This window comes from Carettochelys insculpta, chromosome 6 (assembly GCF_033958435.1).
Source record: "Carettochelys insculpta isolate YL-2023 chromosome 6, ASM3395843v1, whole genome shotgun sequence".
NCBI lineage: Eukaryota > Metazoa > Chordata > Testudines > Carettochelyidae > Carettochelys > Carettochelys insculpta.
Window position 1 is genome coordinate 8,870,253 of NC_134142.1, and position 20,634 is coordinate 8,890,886.

At 52.5% G+C, this 20,634-nt stretch overlaps 2 protein-coding genes across 4 annotated transcripts in view; one reads left to right on the forward strand and one right to left on the reverse strand.

The window, feature by feature from the left end:
- Positions 1-16,381, reverse strand: part of TXNDC16 (thioredoxin domain containing 16) — a 75,818-nt gene extending 59,437 nt beyond the window's left edge. The window contains exons 1-3 of one of the 3 annotated variants that reach the window (XM_074996215.1): positions 16,263-16,381; positions 14,929-15,124; positions 316-418 (exon numbers count right to left, since the gene is read on the reverse strand). The gene's annotated coding sequence lies outside the window, so the exon portion shown is untranslated. Of the gene's footprint in view, positions 1-315; positions 419-14,928; positions 15,125-15,620; positions 15,749-16,262 lie in introns of those variants that run through there. The other 2 variants (XM_074996216.1, XM_074996217.1) reach the window with 2 other exon arrangements.
- Positions 16,030-20,634, forward strand: part of GPR137C (G protein-coupled receptor 137C) — a 28,106-nt gene continuing 23,501 nt past the window's right edge. The window contains exon 1 of the mRNA XM_074996218.1: positions 16,030-16,499. Coding sequence (XP_074852319.1) covers positions 16,143-16,499 — 357 coding nt within the window. The 5' untranslated portion in view covers positions 16,030-16,142. The remainder of the gene's footprint in view (positions 16,500-20,634) is intronic.

Below are 20,634 nucleotides of genomic sequence, written 5' to 3' on the forward strand. Positions count from 1 at the left end.
GCACCAGCCCTGGGCCCCAGCAATTTAAAAGGGCCATGAAGGACTGGCTGGGGTAGGGTGTCTTCCCTCAGCCTTGTCCCTTCTGCCCAAGACCCCACCTCTTCTTGGGGCCCAAACACACACACACGCACACACTGCTGCCTGGTAAATCCCAGCTTCTATTTTCACCCCGTCCTTTGGGTGAGCTTGACCCCACAAAGATCAAGACTCTGGTAATCAAGCCGCACGAAGCTGAGGGATGCTCTTCTTCCATCCAAAATCAACAAAAACAATAAGCTACCGCTGCAAAAATACTACCAGATTCGTAACTGTCACCTGTATTTCAGTCTCCGGTGCAGGTGTTGCGTGCAGAATCTGATTTAGCCACTAGATGTCACTGCTTGCTCTACAGTACAGAGTTTCAAACAAGGAGTGGTGCCTGGCAAACAAGAGAGACAAGGCTGGAATTCAAGCTGCATATAAGCTCTTTTGTTTTGCTCTATAGTCGCAGATGATTTCTTTACTCAATACCTCCTCTTTAAGACAGACAATGAAACTGTCTATTGTGACATCTTGTGCAGCCAGCTAGTAGGTTTGCCAGTTTTGGTTGGAAGTATTCCTGGACATAATCTTTAATTAAAACATAATTTCTGAATCCTGGAGACTCCAGGACAATCCTTGGAGGTTGACAACCCTATGAGCAAACAGACTGCCATAGCAACACTGTTCAAAAACAAACAAAAATCCAGCCCCCCTCCAACAGCAGAGATAGTGAGCAAAGAGACAGAGCCACCTAATCTTCATGTTCTTACACTGTGTTCAAGGATTCTGCTCTCTGGGCGGAAAAAGGACGCTTTAAAATACAAGTACACACAAATTTCCCCTTGATGGTAAGCAAGCTTGGAAGGATTAGACTTTTATTGGTAAACACCAGTGAACATCGATCACAAAGGCCACATATTAACCGGGGAAGATATATTTCCTTCTAAATTTTAATATTGAGGCAATATTGATCTTAGGTCAAGACGCTTCAGGGTCTCTGCTGTGGGCAGGTAGATGGGAGGAACCTCCTTACACATCATGTTCTGGTGGAGTATTGGGGTCAATGAGAAACCAACTGGCAGTCGATTTTGCTGGTCTTTACTAGAGCTGCTAAACTGATCCCCAGGGGATAGATCACCACAGCAGGGTGGTGTCTAAATAACTCTCTGATTCCTCCAAAGCATTTCATGCAACTCTAAAACTGTAAGTTGATAAAAAGAGAAATAAAGGGCTTAAAGCCAGGGCTGTGCCTAGACGGGTGCAGAGCTCAGGATAAATCAACCCCCACTGATTAAGGGGCCACACTTTGCACTGGTTGCTGGGCTGCTTGGACAGCTCCCGCTCCAGACTCCAGGCCTAGGCAAGCGCCAGGACCAAAGGCCCCAGGGACAGCTGCTGGGACTGCAGGCCTGCAGGGTAGTAATTGGAATCTTGAGTGTAAGTACGGCAGCTGGGACCCCAGGGGTGCTTCAGGACGCCCCTGCCCCACCTCCATTTCCTGCAACTATGTCTGTCGGGACTGATCATGCTGGTCAAACACACCAGCCTGCTGGGTCCCCCCATCGCAGGGCATGGAGCAGTCACCCCTACTGAGCCCACCCAGAATATATATGAATATTCTTCGGCAACATTACAAAAGTCAAATTCTGTCAAGCTGAATAGTAACCAACACCCCATTCCGCCGGGGTCTGCCAGGTCCCTACAGAGTGATGCTTAATACCCAAGGACATACAAGTACTTTTGGGAAGTGGGGATGTAGCACATGCTGGGCTCTTCCTGGCAAGCATCCTGGGCCAGAAGTTCTCAGGCTTTCCAAAGGCGCCGGCCCAGCCAGCAGCGGTGGAGGAAATAAGGAGCCTGCTGGCCAGGCAGTGGGTGAACCCAGGGCTTTGACCAGGGGCTGGTTCTCTGCAAAGTGCTGGACGCAGGATGCAACATAAAGGGCTGATGGGTGAACAGCAGAGGTGACATGTAATGGGAGTCTGTACCGCACACCAACATCCGCAGCCAGGGCCAGCTAGAAAGAGGTATGGTGAGCGGGGGCCCTGCGCGCAGGCACACAGCATGGGCTGGCCTGACACACTGCATTTTCCTCCAGCCTTGCACACTCGCTCCCATAGTCAGGCACTGGGAACTCCCCGCACTCACCACTGTAGGTAGGGGGCTAATGAGCAGGGATCTGGCCAGTAGCAGGTCCCTCCAGTACAACTGAGGGGAGACAACATGCAGGACAATTTGCCAGTTTTTAGGAAACAGTCAGGACACCTGCAGGAGGCTTAAATACAGGACCGTCCCTTTAAAGACAGGACATCTGGTCACCCCCGAAGCACGACGTTAATTTCTGAGCCGATTCTGCTTTGTGCAGTGGTACAGAATTCCCCCCCAGAAGTCAAAAAGAACATATTCTTCACCTGCTAATTCAACATGCCTCCTCAAACAGCCAGGCTGTGTCTACATTAGCAAGTTCTTTTGGAAAATCCAGCCCTTTTTCGAAAGGACACGCGGAACGTCTCCAGCAAAAGGCAATTTCGATCCAAAATCGAAATAACGCGTCTCTTCTTCCAGAAGCCCTAGTCCTCTCCCCGATCAGGAAGATCACTTCCTTTCAAAAGAAGTGCGTGTAGATGCTCCATGAGCTCTTTATTCCAAAAGAGCAGTCCTCATGGGGCTGCATTTTTCGATCCCCGGCCTGCTCTTTCGAAAGAGCGGGGGCTGCGTGAACGCTCGCTATCAAAAGTGCGGCTCCATGTTTCGATCTGCTTTTTTGCGTGTGGATGCGCTCTTTCGAAAGAAGAAGAGATCTTCCGGAAGAACTTCTTTCAAAAGATGGCTGTAGTGTAGACATAGCCACAGCGTTTTTAATATTGCCTGAAGAATACAGGCTGACGTTTTAATCACGTTCCAACATTCTTCCAAATTAACTTAATTCGTTGTCATTATTTGTCAAAACAAAAAAGCAGTCAAGTAGCACTTTAAAGACTAACAAAATAATTATTATTTGTGTCGCCGTAGCGCCGAGGGAAGCAGCTAGGAAGCACACAGAAGCCGTGTCTACACATGCACGCTACTTCGAAGTAGCGGCACTAACTTGGAAATAGCGCCCATCACGGCTACATGCGCCGGGCGCTATTTCGAAGTTAACTTCGACGTTAGGCGGCGAGACGTCGAAGTCGCTAACCCCATGAGGGGATAGGAATAGCGCCCTACTTCGACGTTCAACGTCGAAGTAGGGACCGTGTAGTCGTTGCGCATCCCGCAACTTCGAAATAGCGGGGTCCGCCATGGCGACCATCAGCTGAGGGGTTGAGAGACGCTCTATGGTCACCGTGGGCAGCAGCCCTTAGCCCAGGGCTTCTGGCTGCTGCTGCTGCAGTGGGGGATCCATGCTGCAGGCACAGGGTCTGCAACCAGTTGTCAGCTCTGTGTATTTTGTGTTGTTTAGTGCAACTGTGTCTGGGAGGGGCCCTTTAAGGGAGCGGCTTGCTGTTGAGTCCGCCCTGTGACCCTGTCTGCAGCTGTGCCTGGCACCCTTATTTCGATGTGTGCTACTTTGGCATGTAGACGTTCCCTCGCAGAGCCTATTTCGATGTGGTGCCGCGCAACGTCGAAGTTGAACATCGACGTTGCCAGCCCTGGAGGACATGTAGACGTTACTCATCGAAATAAGCTATTTCGATGTAGGCTTCATGTGTAGACATAGCCAGAGTCTGGCCCAAAATCCATCGCAGCCAACGGCAGGATTTCCCCTGACCACTCTGGGCTTTGACTCAGGCTCTAATAAAGTCCAGAGACAGAGGCTCCGGAAATCCCTTTGACAGAGCACACAGATTTCATTCTCCTTTGAGATGTGATGAGCTTTGCCCTGTTTGTAAAGTCACAGGGCTCCATTTTGCTTTGCTGTAGCGTTTGTTCCCCTGTAGCATCGATGGCTTGTTGATCAGAAGGGGCATTTTCTAGGCACGGTCATTGTTTGGCCACGGGTCTTGGGGAAAACAGTGTAGGGTCCTTCTATCTGGGGCATGAGGAAACACAGTGGGACAGACCAGGGGCTCTGCCAGCTGGGGTGCTGGGGGAGCTGCCCCTGGGAGACATTAAGTGCATCAAGTTTTATCTCTAGAAGATTATGAGTGTTTGAGATTTAAGAAGTTTACAAGACCCCACACACTCCCAACCCCCCGATGCCACTTCTGTCACACCAATCCATCACCCCACGCACCACCTGGCCTGACTTACTGCGCTCCTTCACAGCCCACCCTGTGGGGGGACCCCCCCAAACCCTCAGAAACGGCCAACTTTTCATGCCTTGCCATTGCGTGGAAAGATCTCCTCGCCGCCTGCTCTGCCCCTCCTCAGCCTCCCCAGCAGCTGTTGTTTCCTTCAGGCCCTCAGCCTTCCGGTCTTCTTCCAAGCATCCCTCTACTCAGTCTATCAAGTATATAAATCACACTTTCCTCCACACACCCATCCCCTTTATGCCTCCCCAGACCCGTTCTCCATGACCCATAAGTGCCCTACCCCACATTCCCCTCCTGCACAGCCCCACGATGCAAGCTTACGAAGTGTTACTCCATACTTAATGCTCCCTGCTCCCCTTACCCTTAGTCCACCGCCCTTCCCATCCCCGCCTCTCCTGACAGGCTCTCCTCCTGGACTCGGGACTCCTGGCTCCATCCCTGCTCACCTTCCTCTTCTCCTCACCCTCTCTCACTGGGTCGCTCCAGCAGCGACTGCATCCACGCCTGGAGACAGCGGAAGGTCAGTTGATATTATAAATGTTTACATTATTTCTACTGTAAATAGTGCTCTCTACGCTCCTCTAACCAGCTCTCTCTAACTTGGGAATTCCCCAAATACCCCTTGCTCCTAAGAAAACCCCACCTCAAAGGCACCTCTCCCCCAGCAAGGCCAATAAACAAAATAAAGCGGGGACGCCAAACCTTTCTGGAGACAGGATTAGACAAAGAAAAACAATAGGACATTTTCCAATGACAAAGACACTTTAAAGATATGGAGCCTTAAAAACCCCGCCTTGGAATGTCACCAAATTTCCCAAATAGTCTCTTGCCAGGGATGAGATGTGGCAGGTGGAATTTCAGGGCATCCAGTTTATTCTCTATGAAAACAAGAAGTCCTGTGGCACCTTATAGACTATCAGATTTTTTGCAACCATAAGCTTTCGTGGGCAAAGACCCGCTTCGTCAGACGCAGGTGGTGGAGATGCCAGACGCAGGTCTATGGTCTTGCACCTTGTGTCTTCATTTACGCTTTTGCAACATGAGTCTTATTTGATTCCCAGAGCTTCTGGAAGCCCCAACCATGAACCAGAACACCTTTGTGCTAGGACCAAACCATATCACACTCTTTTGTAATCTGTGGGCATGTCCCATGCACCCTGCAGTAGTATCACTGAAGTAGGGTGCATGGGAGAATCGAACCCAGGCTACCACAGGAGGAGCCAATTGGACGCTCCAAGGTCAACAAAGTCATTGTTTGCCTTTATGCAACGTAGTTATGGCTGCCTCAGTCTCAGGGTGTTAGAGAGACACAGCAGAGGAGGTAATACCTTTGGCTGGACCAACTTCAGTTGGTGGGAGAGACAAGCTATCCAGCCACGCAGAGCTCTTTGTCAGATTAGGGAAGGGAATTCCCAGCCTCACAGCAAAATGCAGGTGAAACAGACTGTTTAGCAAAGTAGGTAGCACTATTGTAAGGGACCACTGAAGACGGAGTGGCTCATTAACCCCTCTGCAGCCATAGGACAACAAGAGGCGGTTACTGGCTTACAGATGATTGCCATCATTCATCATTAAACCCTGTGGTGCAGGTGGAGTATAGATCATCGGCAAAATTGCCAGCTGATCCCAGAAACACCTAGTTGTTCTTCAGTCTCAGTAGATCTTTTCCGTGTTGTCTGAGGTTTTCCTCTTTTGTGTTTTCCTTGCTGGTTTCGTTTGAGAGCTTGACCGACTGTGCTGGATGATGGTTTTCTGAGCGTGTGGCCTCGCCATTCCCACTTTCTTCTCTTGATTTGAATGTCAAGTGTTTCTTGCCCTGCTCTGATGACTGTAACAGACATAAATCCTGTGTTCTAGAGCAGAAGTTGGTCCAGTAAAAGATATGATTCCTTTCCCACCTAGTCCCCTTAGTTTGCCATGCTCTATCCTCAGGGGTCAACTCCAGTTTGCCTGCATCATTTGCAGAGTCAAATGGAGAACTTCCCAAATGGAGATGGAGACTTCAGGGACACGCACTTCTGAAGTGCACGTAGATAAAATGGACAGCCAGAACCCAATGGAGACTGGAGAAATGCTTAGTTATGGGGAAGTTCTAACATAGTACAGAGGTCGGCAACCCCCAGCACACATGTCAATAGTGGCACACAAGCCAATTTTCATCAGCACATGTGGCAGGAGCTCAGCCATGCCCCACCTTCCCCATGCAGCCGGGAGCTTGCTCAAAGCCAGGCCGCCTGTGGATTAACAAAAGACCAGCTAATGCGACCGACCACCTACACGGTAAAGCTCTGCACCTTCATTTATTTATTAACGAAGCTGTTGTGAGTAGGACTATCAGTGACTTTAAAAAGTATCACCAGCCCTCGAACGGCACATAGAGATCAAAAGGTCAAATTTTAGCCCTCTGCCTTGGAAAAGGTTGCTGACCCCTGCTGTAGTAGTTTGGTAAATAAGAACAGGAATCTGTACAGAAGACCTAGAGGAGGAGCCGGGTTACTTCCATAAAGTTCTCCCCTCATCTCTCTGGGTTCAAAAGTGAATGTAACCAAGGCAGGAGAGGCCCTGATATACTGAAGAGGCCATTTCCTATAAGTGTGAGCTGAAAGCCATCACCAGCAGCAAGGCACCAAGGCGAGATAACAGCAAACACGGAAAGCCCCTGAGAAGCACAAGACAGCACTCTGGTGGTGCCCTGGCCGGGGTGGGCTTTGTAGAAGGGACTTCTTTAAAATATCGCTGTTCTGGACAGTTAGTGAGGGATTTGCACTGGGGACAACACTGTGCACAAACAGTGGAAGTGCTGGTGCAAGTAGGGCTCATGTTCTTATATCCCCTGTGACGGGCTGTACCGTCCCCGCACTGAGCAGCGGGGTGGGGGCCAGGCCTATTCGGTGGAAAAGGTCCTGCCCCCAAGGCCCTGCTGGGTATGCTCCGGCTGCACCCAGGTATAAAGGCTGGGGAAGCCTGGCAGCTGGGGCTGGCCAGCAGCAGGGAAGGAGCTCCTGATGGAAGCTGGGAGCAGCCGTCTGAGGAGCAGCAGCGGTGACAGCAGCAGCAGAAGCCGCCCAAGGAGCAGTGACCCGCAGCAGCAGCAGCAGCCACAACGATACTCCGGGGAGATGCAACCAGAGCTGGAGCAATGCTCCCACCTGGAGACAGGGCAGGAAGCAGCCCAGGGCAGGGAACCGAGAGGGCACCCTGGAGCTCAGCGTGTTGCAGCAGGGATCCCTGCTGAGCTGGTGGGTGGGGGGTGACAACCCCACCACCGACCGGACCCTGGGCTGGAGCTCGGTGGAGAGGCAGGGCCTGAGCTCCCCTACCCCCACAGACAGAGGAACTCTGACTAGGCTGCTGGGGCTTACGCAGATTGACTGGGCTGCTGGGCCGGCACACAGTGACTCAGCCGCCAAGGCCTGCAAACTGGGGCCTCCAGACTGTAACTGCCCAGCTAGGCTGCGGAGGCCAGGCTTTGGCTATTAGGCTGCACCGCCCAGCTGTAGGAACGACGTATCTGGAGGTTAGCCATTAGGCTGCGCTGTCCTGATGAAGGGGCAATTCCTGCTGACTGTGACCATTAGGCCCCACAGCCCAGATGTAGGGGCGACAGGTACTGACTTTACCTTTTGGGCTGCATTACCCTGGCCGCAGAAGCGAGTCGCACTGACTAGACGGCTGGGCCTGTGAACCCTGACCAAGCCCCCTGAGGCCGGACCAGGGTGCGGAGACTGGGAGGACAACAAAAGAGCCCTCAGGAATGACACGGGGCCGGAGACCCCTCCACATCCCCATGTCAGCCGAGGTGATGCTAGGTGCTGCTTTGATGGAAGCTACCCAGGGGGCAGCTGCAGGAGGGCTCAGGGTCGGCGGGGTGTGAGTCTTACTGGTGGTGAATGCTGGAAAGCCCTGAGCAGTGGGGGGCTCGGCCCATGGGCTGGTTTGGCTTTGGCTTGTCTGCCAAGAACCCGCCTGCATTCCACTCCAGCTCGGCTCCTGCTCTTCCTCTGTCTCCGAGGTCCCCCACTGTCTGCTGCTTGCTCTTCCCTGCCTCCTCCCCGCAAGGCCCCCCTCGTTTGCCTCTCATTCCCCTGAGACCCACCTGCTCACCAGTCGTGCCTCTCTGCCCCCTTACCTGAGGCAGAGACTAGGGACGAAGCAGTGGCAGAGGGCACCTCGGGGAAGAGGGAGACAGGAGCGAGCGCTGGGTGGAAACCGCCAGGGAGGGGTGCGGCAGATGAGATGCAGCCTAGGCAGGACCACAGAGGAAGAAGCCGAGTAGGGGCACAGCCTGAGGGCCGAGTGAGGATGCAGCATGGGCAGGGCCATGGTCTAGGTGCTGGGGGGCCCCCACCTCTCAGGAGCTTCTGGCAGCAGCACCCCAAAGGCAGCAGGCCGGAATGCCTGCAAAGGGAGGGGTGCTGTATCCGGCATGCCTAGCCCCGTTTGGGGAGGGCTAGCCTCCACCTGTGCCTAGTGTAGACACAGCCACCCAGAGAAGCCCAGATCCACAAGGCCCATGAGGTGCCCAAATAGCTGGTCAGCTCCATCCTCCAAAGATTCCCAGGGGATCCTTAGCAACACAAGGCTCATTCCACCTGTTACCGACACTCAGCCGCTCCCCGTGTGGCAAGCAGCCCGCCTTGCAGAGCACACCGCAACAGCACACAGAGATGGCATGGAGTTGAGAGGCGGCTGGTGAGGGGAACCTGGAAGGGGCTCCTGGCCACATGTCTCCCCTGAGCCTGGAGAAGGACCTGGACAAGCGTCCTCTGCCACTGCTCCCCTCTCCTGCTCTCTCCTGGCCTCTTCTCCACTCTTGCGCTGCCCCCACCCTGCCTCCTCCCCCCACTGAGGTGGCCCAGGGGACTAGGTGGGCCAGGTGCCTGGCACTGGCAGCTGCGGCCTGCTCCCTCCCCACCTTCACTGGCAGCAGTGGGGAGAAGCGAAGCATCATTCTCCCAGCTTGTTCTGCTCCCCGGACCACACGCGCGCTGGGGCAGTCCCCCATTCCCCTGGAGCGATGCAGCCTGGACAGCAGAGTGATCTGGAGCAATCTTGCTCCACTTGCTTCCTCGCCAGCATGCTGTGGGCTGCTGGGGTACAGTGGGGGCTGTGGAGCGCGGCCAACGAGGTCACTCTGAGCAGCCACGTCCGAGAACAAGGCTGGAGAAATGTATGCTGTTTTGCCCGAGTTCAGACATTTCCACTCTTTAGAAGCGTTCTAGGTCCTCCTTGATTTGAAGCAGGGGCTCAATGTTTGGTAGGGGCATGTGACTTTCAGTTCTAGACTCGGGTCTTCGTCAGCCCCAGAAAATCTCCTTTGATTTGGTCAAATTATAAGCCCTCAAAAATCCTCCCAGCTTGTACACAGTAAAGACTTGCTAGAGCTTCGGAAAACTTCCCTGAAGACTGTGCAAAGCTGAACGTGCTCCACCCCAGGGCGGAGGAGGGTTTTCCCCACAACTGCAGCCCCAGGCTGCTGGAGACTGTGCCAGACATGGGCACTCGAAGGGAGAGCAGGGACCCTGTATCGCCTGAGCGGTCAGAGACCCATGCTGGGCCCAGGCGAGACAGGGAGGAAGCTGCCTGATCCGCATGCAGAGGGGACAAGAGCCAGGCCTGCAGAGGGTGAAGCAGCCTGGGACAAAGTCTGGGGAAAGAGACTGGGATGGGAGGTCTGTGCTGGGTGGGGGCAGGGGGAGAGGGAACCTGATACTGGGGGCTGAACTGGGGAGGGACTGGGAGTGGGTAAGGGTGGGGCTGGGAGCCAAATAGGAGACAGAGAGAGGGTTAGGGGACTAGGCCTGGGAACCAGGAGGGCAATGGCTGGGAGCCAGTGGAATGGCAGAGGGGCTGACGGAAGATGAGGGGCTGAGGAGAGACAGGGACTGGGGAAGGGAAAAGGCAGAGTGGTCTGACCAGGGGCTGGGATGCGGGAGGAAAATTGCACCAAGCCAGGCAAAGCAACTGGGCCAGAGCAGAGCAGGGCTCTGAGACGAGATGTGCCGAGAGAGAAAGGCGGGGCCGGGGAGCTGCGGGGCATGTGGGATGTGGAGGGGAGAGACAAATCAGGGAATGAAACTGGAACTGGCTGGGCAGGAGAGTGGGGGCAAGGGGGCAGGAGGACTGGGAGTGGCTGGGTATCACAGACTCCTAGGGCTGGAAGGGACCTCAGGAGGTCATCTAGTCCAGCCCCCTGCTTCAAGCAGGATCAACCCCCACTGAGTCATCCCAGCCAGGACCTTGTCAAGCCGGGACTTAAAAACCTCAAGGGATGGAGAATCCAACACCTCTGTAGGCAACACATTCCAGTGCTTCACCACCCTCCTGGTGAAATAGTTTTTCCTAATATCCACCCTACTTCTCTCCTTCTACAACTTCGGACCATTGCTCCTTGTTCTGCCATCTGACACCACTGAGAACAGTTTCTCTCCATCCTCTTTAGCGCTCCCCTTCAGGAAGTTGAAGTCTGTTGTTAAGGAGACTGGGAGGGAGAGCAAGGGAGATACTGGAATTGTGAGGAGACTGGGACAGGGATGGGACAGGACTGGCCACCAAGGAGAAAAGCCAGGGGAGTTGGAGCCGGTGGGTGTGGGGAGACCAACGTCAGACAGGGAGCCAGGGACAAGCCAGACCTGGCTGAGAAAGAAGAGTGGGTCTGGGAACCAGTAGGATGGTAAGGAGGTGAGCTGGAGGAGGAGGTAGGACCACAGACCTGGAAGAGAGGAGGCACCAAGACTGGACAAGGGAGCCAGCAAGGCAGAGCAGAGGAGGCTTTGGGATACGTGATGGGGGGAGACTGAGAAAATGTCTAGGGAAAGGTAGAGCTGGGACTGGCTGGGCTAGGAGCGTGGAAGGGAGAAGTGGACATGAGGAGACTGAGAATGGGACAGGGAGTCCAAAAGGGTGAGTCTAGGGCAGGGCCAGGGCAGAAAGGGCCAAGCCTGGGGGGACAGGCATACAACTCAGTGCCTACCCAAGCACACTCCCTTCCTGAGCCCCGAATGGAAGATCCCTCTGTCTCACTGTTCCTCTCCTGCTGATAACAGGCCACATCCTCCATGACTGAGCAGACCTTGTCAGCTTTGACCCTCCCCTAGACTCAGACCCCCTCTTTAAACCCTCCTCTGAAACCCACCACTCATGCATCTGCTGAAGCAGGTCTTTGCCCACGAAAGCTTATGCTCCAAGATATCTGTCAGTCTATAAGATGCCACAGGACTTCTTGTTTTTGCAGATACAGACTCACTCGGCTACCTCTTTGATACGTTCCTCTCCTGTGTCAGGAACTATCCATGAGCCTCACTGTCAAAGTGGTCCATACCCATCGAGCGTGGGTCCATGTAGAGCATGACAACCTACTACTGCTGCCCGTTCCTTCTTTAGCTCAAGCGGCAGAGGCTGGATATAACGGTCCCAACCCTGCTAGTGACCCTGCGTGTCAATGTGATGCCACAAGATGGAATTTCTGGAATTTGGCCCATAGCATTTATTCCAAACATAAACAAGATCAAGATCGCAAAAAGTGACCAGTGGTTTGGGACGGGCTTTATTTTTTTTTCCATGCCTTGCTTAACCCTCCCACCCCTGGAGATCAGACCCCATGAAGGCTTCTGGTATCACCAGTCACACTTGAAATCTTGGCCTGTGGAGGCAGTCACCAGCTGGCCAATGTTATTTGCATTACAGTAGAACCCACATACTCCAACTGAGATGCAAGACCCATTATACTTGGTGCTATATGCAGTAAAAGACAGACCCGGCCCGCACAGTGCTTACAAAACAAGGGGTGGAAAGAGGCACAAGTAGAGATGAAACGATTACCCCAAGTTCAGAAAGTCGGGATTAGAACCCAGGTCTGTGACAGCTAGTCCAGTGTTCTAGCCACTAGAGAATGCTGCCTTCTGAGCTGCTTATTGGCTTAGTTTGTGGTTTCAAGATGTATTTCTTAGAATGGTCTGGATAAAAAAAAAGACCGATGTGCAAGCAGTGTTTGTTAGTGCTTCATCCATGGGCAGCAGCAATGGATACTGAGGTTGGGTAGACTTCCCCACACCTCTGTTAATGCTCCCCACTGCAGCCCCAGAACCGGGCTGTGGCAAAGCTCAGAGCTTCTATGAGTGGCCCATACTCAGGGCTTGGCTCACCATGGCTAAGAGACAGGTTTCCTCTGGCCTGCTCCAGGCACCAGGGTGCCAGCCAGCATCTGGGGCTGTTCCAAGTTCTGGTGGGCTGGCCAGGGTTCAGAGTCACTCCAGGCACCAGCTGGAATGCAAGGCTGCTCCAGGTGCCGACTGGGGTTTGGGCTGTGCCGGCAGGCAGGCCAGCCTGGATAAGACCTCAGGTGAAGGAGGTGGGGCAGAGATTAGGCTCCCCAGAAAGTGGGCACACGTCAAGCCCATGATTTCATCTGCTTTGAAACAGGGAATGCAAACAGTCTGGTCAGTTTTACTGCACTCTGTGTCGTTTCATTGGACCATCTGTAATTATTCTACAGCCTTTCCAGACACTCCACTCCTGCTCCTGCGAGCAATCCCCTACAGGCACAGCTCACAACAAACCTGAAGGTAAATCCAAAGGAGTAAATAATTGATGCTTTGATCAGCAAATGAACTTGCATAGCTCCTATTCAAAGAGTGAGAATAATAAGACAACATTGTCACAGTAAATTAAGCTTGGTAACTGAAAGGTAGACAGGATGCCTGTACTCCCATCACCGCGCTAAGTACCTCTTGGTTTAGATCAGAAAATCAAACCCCAGAGAGATTCATTTCCCATCATCTTAGGGTCAGGGAGAGACTAATCGACAGGGAGGAGCTAACGCAGGGAAGACATCAGCCACCTTAGTGTGATCCAGGCAGTTACTCAACAAAGGCTGGTGAAGAACTGTTTGTCTTTGTTGGCTATAAATACAAATATATCACAGCCATTACAGATTTATTGCTGGCATCACCCGGTTAACTGGTTGTGCCCCAAGGCTGCCGGGTTTAAAGGAAAGTGCATGGGGTGAAAGTGAGGAAGCACCAAATATTCATCTTAGATCTGCCTCTGACATAAAGCAGAGCCTCAAGCACGTCCCCTTCTTTCTCTGCTTCAGTTTCCCCATCTGTAAAATGAGGACAATACTCATTTGTTTGCCTCAGAGGAGTGTTGCGAGGCTATGCACAGACAGGCCTTTGAACGTGCAGCTTAATCATAAACGGGTGTGAAATGTTACCAATTAGAAGGCTAGCCTTTCGCACAGACGTGCTTTACATTTAACGTACGGGGCTGGCCAATCAGACCCGCATAGCATTTTGCAAAGAGCACACAAGAGCATACAGGTTGAACCTCTTTAATCCAACACCCTCAGGACCTGACCGGTGCCAAACCAGAAAATTACAGGATCACGGGAGGTAAATGTTGTCTAACCGCATTACCAACACTTTCATCACTTACTGCGCTTTTAGGCCTGGTCTGCATTAGGGAACAAACTCAATCCCAGATATGCAATTTTAGCTACGTCATTAGCATAGGTAGAATTGATGCATCAGGACCGACTTTGTTCCCTAGTGAAGACTGGGGCTCTTCGGGCCAGCACCAATGTCCCTCACTCCACACGACAGCGTGATGTACCAGGGTCAACGGCTGAGCCCAGAGAGATTGATTTTGCTGTGTTTTCACAGCTGCAGCAAAATTGAATTCCAGTAGATCAACCGTGGCACATCAAACAAAGGGTAAGTATAGACAAACCTTAGAAGACATTTAGGGGTAAATTTGAGCTAAATAACAGCCCAGAACATGGGAGCCAGGACTGGTGGATATAAACAGACCTTATGGGACCACAGGAAATTTGGCCTCACCCATGATAAGTGGACATCTAGCTAACTAAAATCATACTGGATTAGGGATGTTGCCAGATCAGAGAGTGACAAATTAGAGAAGTTCAACCTCTCTTACTATTAGACCTTCATGCTAGCACTCTGCATGGACTCTTTCTGGGAACCCTATGCCATTTCCTGCTTAATCTCATGCTGATTTTAAATCAATGGAAAAGGGAAAAGAGACCTCAGGAAACTAGAAGACATGCAGAGCCAGATCCCTGGCTACGCTCTGGCTGCTTTGATCATTCCCAGGGTGAACATCATCCCTAAAGCCAGCCAAATATGTCCCTTTGGGTAGGGAATCTCTGTGGAGTATACTATCTCCTCTGCAAATGTTACCAACCCCACTTTACACGCCTAGGATTGATTAAAATCGAATTTAGATCTCACTCCCAGTGCTGTTTGTATCTCCTGGCAGTCGACACAAAGGAAATAGCCCTCAGGATACTTTTGCTGGTTTCACTTTCACTTTCAAATTGTCATGCACTTCTCCAGTCAGCACCCTGTGGTGTGGTATGAGTTGCAAAGGCTGCAGGAGTCAACCAAGCCCCATCTGTGTGTGAGCTGGGAGGGAGGAGGGGGCATCTGGTTACTAATGCAAAGTGCCTGTTCACTGATGTTGCATATTGGACAGAAACATTTCTGCTTCAGGTCACAGATTCAAGTTGGTTTCTCTGCAGATTGTCTCCTGCCCTGTGTCTGCTTGTTCTGGCCTGGCCTTAGGGACCCTCCCATGGGCGTCTGTCGAAAGCTGCATGCTGTGACTAGATCAAAGGGGGTGTATCCCAGGTTGGCTTTGGGGTCTCGCTTACCTGGCAGGTGCTAGCGCGTTTCGGGCACCATTTTGTGCCCCAAGTACCGTGACCGGAAGCTCTTCGCCCGCCTCTCTCCTGGCACAGTGGGGATGGGATCATAACCAGCTCTGCTTCATCTCTTCTGGATGTCCCTGGGCCTTCCTGTCAGGAGTGGTGGTACCAGCTGCCTCTGGTGGCAGATAGCCAGGCTCACCTGTACCAGATACAGATTGCAGGATGGCATGGGTGCTGCTCCATAGTTAGGGCTGAAAAATCCAGACCGAGCTAAATCTTACCATGCTGGTAACCCAGGTATTACCTGTAACAGTGGGGCTCTGAGATCCCCTATAACAATAGGAATCTCTGAGACACCCCTATAACACTGGAGATCTGAGACACCCCCTATATCCCTGGGGTTCTCTGAGCCACCCTATAGCAATGGGGATCTCAGACCCACCCCTATAGCACTGGGGGTCTGACTCATCCTCTAGCAATGGGGGTCTGAACCACCCTTATAGCACTGGAGGTCTGACTCACCCTACAACAGGAGTCTGACTCAATCTTACAGCAGTGGGGTGATCTGACCCACCCCTATAGCACTAGTGATCTGATCCACCCCTACAGCACTGGGGATCTGACCCACCCCTATAGCACTACGGACCTGACCCACCCCTATCGCGCTGGGGGTCCCCGCGCTGCCGGCCGCAGACCTGCACGGGAAGAAGGAGAGCAAACCCGCAGCAGCAGCCAGCGCTCCTGTCCCCCGGCACGCGCGCGCGCGCCCGCCCGCCCGCACAGGCCGCTGGCCGCTCAGCGGAGCCGGTCCCAGGCAGCGCCCGGCTGCCGCTCGGGAGGGCGCCAGCACAACACAGGCGGCGGGAGGCGAACAAAGTGTATGGGGGAGGATCCGAATCGGGCGGCGGCGGCAACCCAAGAACAAAGCCGAGCCCGGAGACACCCCGTAGGGCGGGGCGGCTATGACTGACAGGCCCTGCAACCAGTAGAAAGGGCAGGAAGGAGCGCGGCGGGCGGGCCCTGCGGCAGCCAATGAGAAAAGTCTGCTGTCCGGAGCGAGCGCCTCAAATAATCTGGCTCAGCTGATCGTCCCCAGCCCGGAGTTGTTTTCGAAGCCAGGGAGCGCTGCAGCCAGCCAGGCGGGCGGCTTTTGTTGCATGGCTTCTTAGCCGTGCTTGTGATTGGGGTGGGGGGGGGCTGCCCCCCATTTCACCCCCATGAGCGGGACCGCGCCCGGCCGCTCCGCTGGGGAGATGCCCGCCGTGCCCTACCCCGTGGAGCTGGGGCTGACGGTGCTGCACACCGCCCTGTACGCCTCGCTCTTCCTCTTCGCCTACCTGCAGCTCTGGCTGCTCCTCCACTACGGGGAGAAGCGGCTGAGCTACCGCCCGCTCTGCCTCTTCCTCTGCCTGCTGTGGGCAGCGCTCCGGACCGTGCTCTTCTCCTGCTACCTGCAGAACTCCCTGCGGGCCGGCCAGCTGCAGCACCAGCCGCTCCCCCACTGGCTGCTCTACTGCTTCCCGGGCTGCCTGCTCTTCGCCTGCCTCTGCCTGCTCAACCTCTACTTCGCAGAGGTAAGGGGGTGCGCTGGGGTCTCCCCGAATGCTGCGGGGGGAGGGGGGGCTGGCTGTGCTGCCCCCTCACCAGGTCACCTGGGGAGCGACACAGTCTCCCCGGTGCAAAGCCAGGCGGGGGGATGTGCTGGGTTTTAAGGGAGGCGAGATAAAGTGCCAGCGGGAGCTGGACTCCTGCCAACCATTACGTCACCAGCGCGAGCCTCTTCTGCTATTGTTGCTGCGTTTTTCCTCTCGCGCTCGCTCGCTCTCCCCCTTGTCTTCTCAGTGGGTTTATTCTTCTGCACCGCCGTGTGCCGCCGCGCCGGGGTCCCTGGCTGACCTGTGCAGCGCTGGAGCCCTGGCTCAGCCCCGCACACAATGGGCCAGCATTGATCGGGACGCTGCTTTTGTTGTGTTGGTGTTTTGTTCCTGGGCTTTGGCTCCTCTCCCTTCGGAGCTCGTGGGGCGGGGGGGGTGTAATCGGCCGCCCCTCCATCCCCCCCCCCCCCGACCTCGAGCCTCACTCCAGCCTCGGGAGAGCTTTCCCCACCCCTTTGCATCGACTCCAGTTGGTGACTCGCTTCGCCCCCCTGGCAGTACAGGACTTTCCTTCGGGTTGTGTTTATTACTCTGCAGCCTCACAAAGGGATCTCCGCCAGGGTGAAATCGCTCGGTCACAGGGGAGTTAGGAGTTCATTTGCTCTAGGACATCGGCATTCACATGATAACATATAAGATTTAGCATCTGAGCAGCGCCCTTACCTCTACATACCCCCCCCCCCAAAAAAAAAACAAACAAACCCTGAACATTGGTGAAACTGTCCATTTTAAAAACCACTATCAAATCTGTCCACCAACAGGATGAGGAGGTAAGGTTTTTTTAGGCAACATTTGTTGCCTTACAGCAGTGTCTCTACCAAATTCCCACTTACCTCCCAAGAGGAGTTCGCTAGGGCCCCCAAAGCTAAGGGGGCTCCCATTGGTAAGAGCCTTGCAGCCTGGATTTTGTGACTCTTGTCAGTTACTTCCTGCTGCAGTGTGTTTATGTGCATTAGGCTTTCTCCAGCGCTTATAAAGATCCTTAAGGACAGAGCTAACTCTCTCTGAAATTGCAAAATAATTCAAGTGACTGCGATAAAGGGCTGGCTCTAGTTTGCAAGAGAACTGATTGGGGAGGAGGGGAGAGGCTGGTTTTGGTTGGCTTTTTTTTTTTCTCTGCCTAGTTCTAGCTTCAGTATCAATATTAATCTAAACCCCAGTAACTATGGGATTCAAAGTGGTGGGGAATCTGGGATAGTTTAGTGTGAAGTTCAGCCTTTGAAGAGGCCATTTAGGGATCTGGGGCAAAGATTTTTTTTTTTTAAACAAAAACAAACAACAAACAAAAAAAGATGGTGCTTGGCCCTGCTAAGAGGGCAGGGGACTGTATCTGATCACCTCCTGAGGTCTCTTCCAGCTCTATGAAATGCCTATCTCCATAAGAGACTCCCTGTATGAATGCTTACAGGGCCGGGCATTCAACTGGCCAGTGCAGTCAGATACACTAGTACCATGGGTTTCCTCGTTAGTGGACCTGTACATACCAAGTGCAGGTTTAGACCCCTTTGGAAATCTTAGACTTAGACTGCAGATGCTCTGTTGGTCCATGATCCCCTCATACACACACCCCAGTTGAAAATCACTGCTCTTGTGTGCAGTGGTGTAAAATCCTCATGGGCCAAAATGATAGCATTAGCTCCCAAAAGTGTGAGCAACTACATGGGGTGCACAGTGATGGAGAATTGGGTCCCATAGAGTTTGAGATGACAGAGGTAGGAAGTATCTGAAATGTCAAAGTTTTAAGCTATTTGTTCACCTGCTCCTCCCCTTCCTGCACAAGAGCTGAGTTGCGACAATTTTAGGCCCGAGCGATGTAGAGCTAAAACTAGCCAGGTTAGACTCAAGCAACCCCCTTGCCTGGACACCCAGGAGTGCCGTATGTTGTTAGCTAACTGGTGAAGAATTACTTTATTTTGGATTTCAGAAGTAACTGTATCAGTCTGTCAACAAAAAGGAGTCAATGACTAACAATTATCTATGGTATAAGCTTTTATAAGAGGCTTATGCCATAATAAAATTTAGTCCGTAAGGTACCACTAGACTCTGCATGGGTTTTTGGTTGGTTGGTTGGTTTTGTTTTTTTTTTTCCCCTTAATTTAGTTTGAATCCTGATTAAACCAGCTAAATTGATACAGGGCCCCCTTAAACTGACACAAAAAATAGACTCCTCCAAGGAGTAGCTGTGCTCCTCTATAGTCTCACAAATTGCAAGCAGCCCTGTAGCGCCATTGAAACTTAACACGTTTATTTATTAGTCTCTCAGGTGCAGCAGGGCTGCTGGTTATCTGTGAACCAAGGGGGCCACTCCACTTCTAAGTGGATTTAGTAAAATAAATGCAACTCATGCATTGACAAGGTCTTCAGTGCACCATTGCAGTTTGCTCAATGGTGACACTTAAAACACACTAACACCATCTTCACCTCTTGATGAAGATCTCCCAAGGGGTAGTGGGGGGGGGGGTGTTGTTTCTCCCCCCCCACCCCCCGCCATGCTTCTTATCTTGCATCAGGCCAAGTGTGAGCCAGAATGATGGGTCAGAAACTTTACCCTTTTGTGCACAACTCAAGCCTGAAACTGGTACTAGGACATGTTGGGCCTCTAATTCACAAACCCCTCCTGCCCAATCCCATCACTTCTGTACATATTACCTGTTTGAAACAAGCCAGCACCATTCATTGTCCAACAAAGTGCAGAACGCAAACTGTCTGGGATTCTCTCTGGGCTTCCAGCTCCACTGTGGAACTTCAGCTTGCCAATGCTTGTTTTCAGAGGCTTATTCTTGGTGGCTGGAGAGGTGTTGCTTTAGCAAAAGCAGTTGTGGTTTTTTCTTTCTGTTGCTAACCAGTGTCATGCTGTCATGCAGCAGATGACCAATTTGGTGCATGATCTGCATCTCTTTGTTCGGCCTCAACTTCATAAAATGGGTTATGTTTTCATCTTCGCTTGGGCAGGCTGGGCTGATCTGATGGGGTTTGGCCCTGCCTTGGGCAGGGGCTGGACTTGATGACTTCTTAGGTCTCTTCCAGCTCTATTGGTCTATGACTCTAACCTTCCTCTGAGGTCTCACTTCTCTGGGTATGTCTGAGATAGCAATTTGTCTCAAACTGGGCATCTTTTTCCCCTGCCGTGCCTACAAAGGGGTGCCTCTCCAAATCATAAGTCCAAGAGATCACTTGGAGGTGGAACTGTCAACGATGCTCCAGGTGAGACCTGAAACAGTCTTGCAGCCAGTGGATGTCTTGGTGTCTTTCTAGTATGTTAGTGCTGAAAAGTCTTCTCCCTCCACCATCAGTCACACCCCTTCCTTGGTCATCCAGAGAGTCCTCTTATGAGTAACTTCAACCACTTGCTTCTCCCCCACAAAAGCATGCTGGAATATGTGTTCTCATCACTGTTCTGACCATGTATAGCAATAGGCCTCTGGGCTCCTGGAAGGCAGAGCTGTAGACATCCTGCAGCATGTTAATCCATGACCTCCAACCTGCCTGGGTTTCCACTTCCCCTTCCTTAACTACACTGGAGCAGAGGTGCATGGAAGCCAGCCCTAGTGTGGGAATGCGGGTCTCCCCAAAATGCCCAAGCTAGGGAACAAAACTGAACAGCTTTGTCTCGAATCTGTGTGTGGATCGTCTTGGGACCTCACATTCTTGTACTCTAACCTTTTCTCATTAGCTTCATCTGGTTCTCCTGTTCTATGAATATCTAGTACCAATATTTCCTCAACAGTACGGCTTGCAGGATAGCTTCAGGCTCTTTTTTAAAAAAAAAAAAAAACAAAAAAAACAAAAAAAACTCCAGACTAATGTCAAAACTGCCCTATTTGCTAGCTAAAGAGCCTCTAGAAATAGGAGGTGCTGACCACCAGGGGACATGCCAGACACGCTGCCACTTATCTGGGCTGCAGATAGAGGGTGTGCTCCAGCAAGCCCTGGTGACTGCTCAGTGACCATCTGAAGCAATCGAGACGCTCATCTCTTCCTCCCTAGAAGAGTAATCTTTTGCAGCTTCTGTTCTTAATGTCATCCCTTGTTGACAGAAGGACTTGTGCAATCC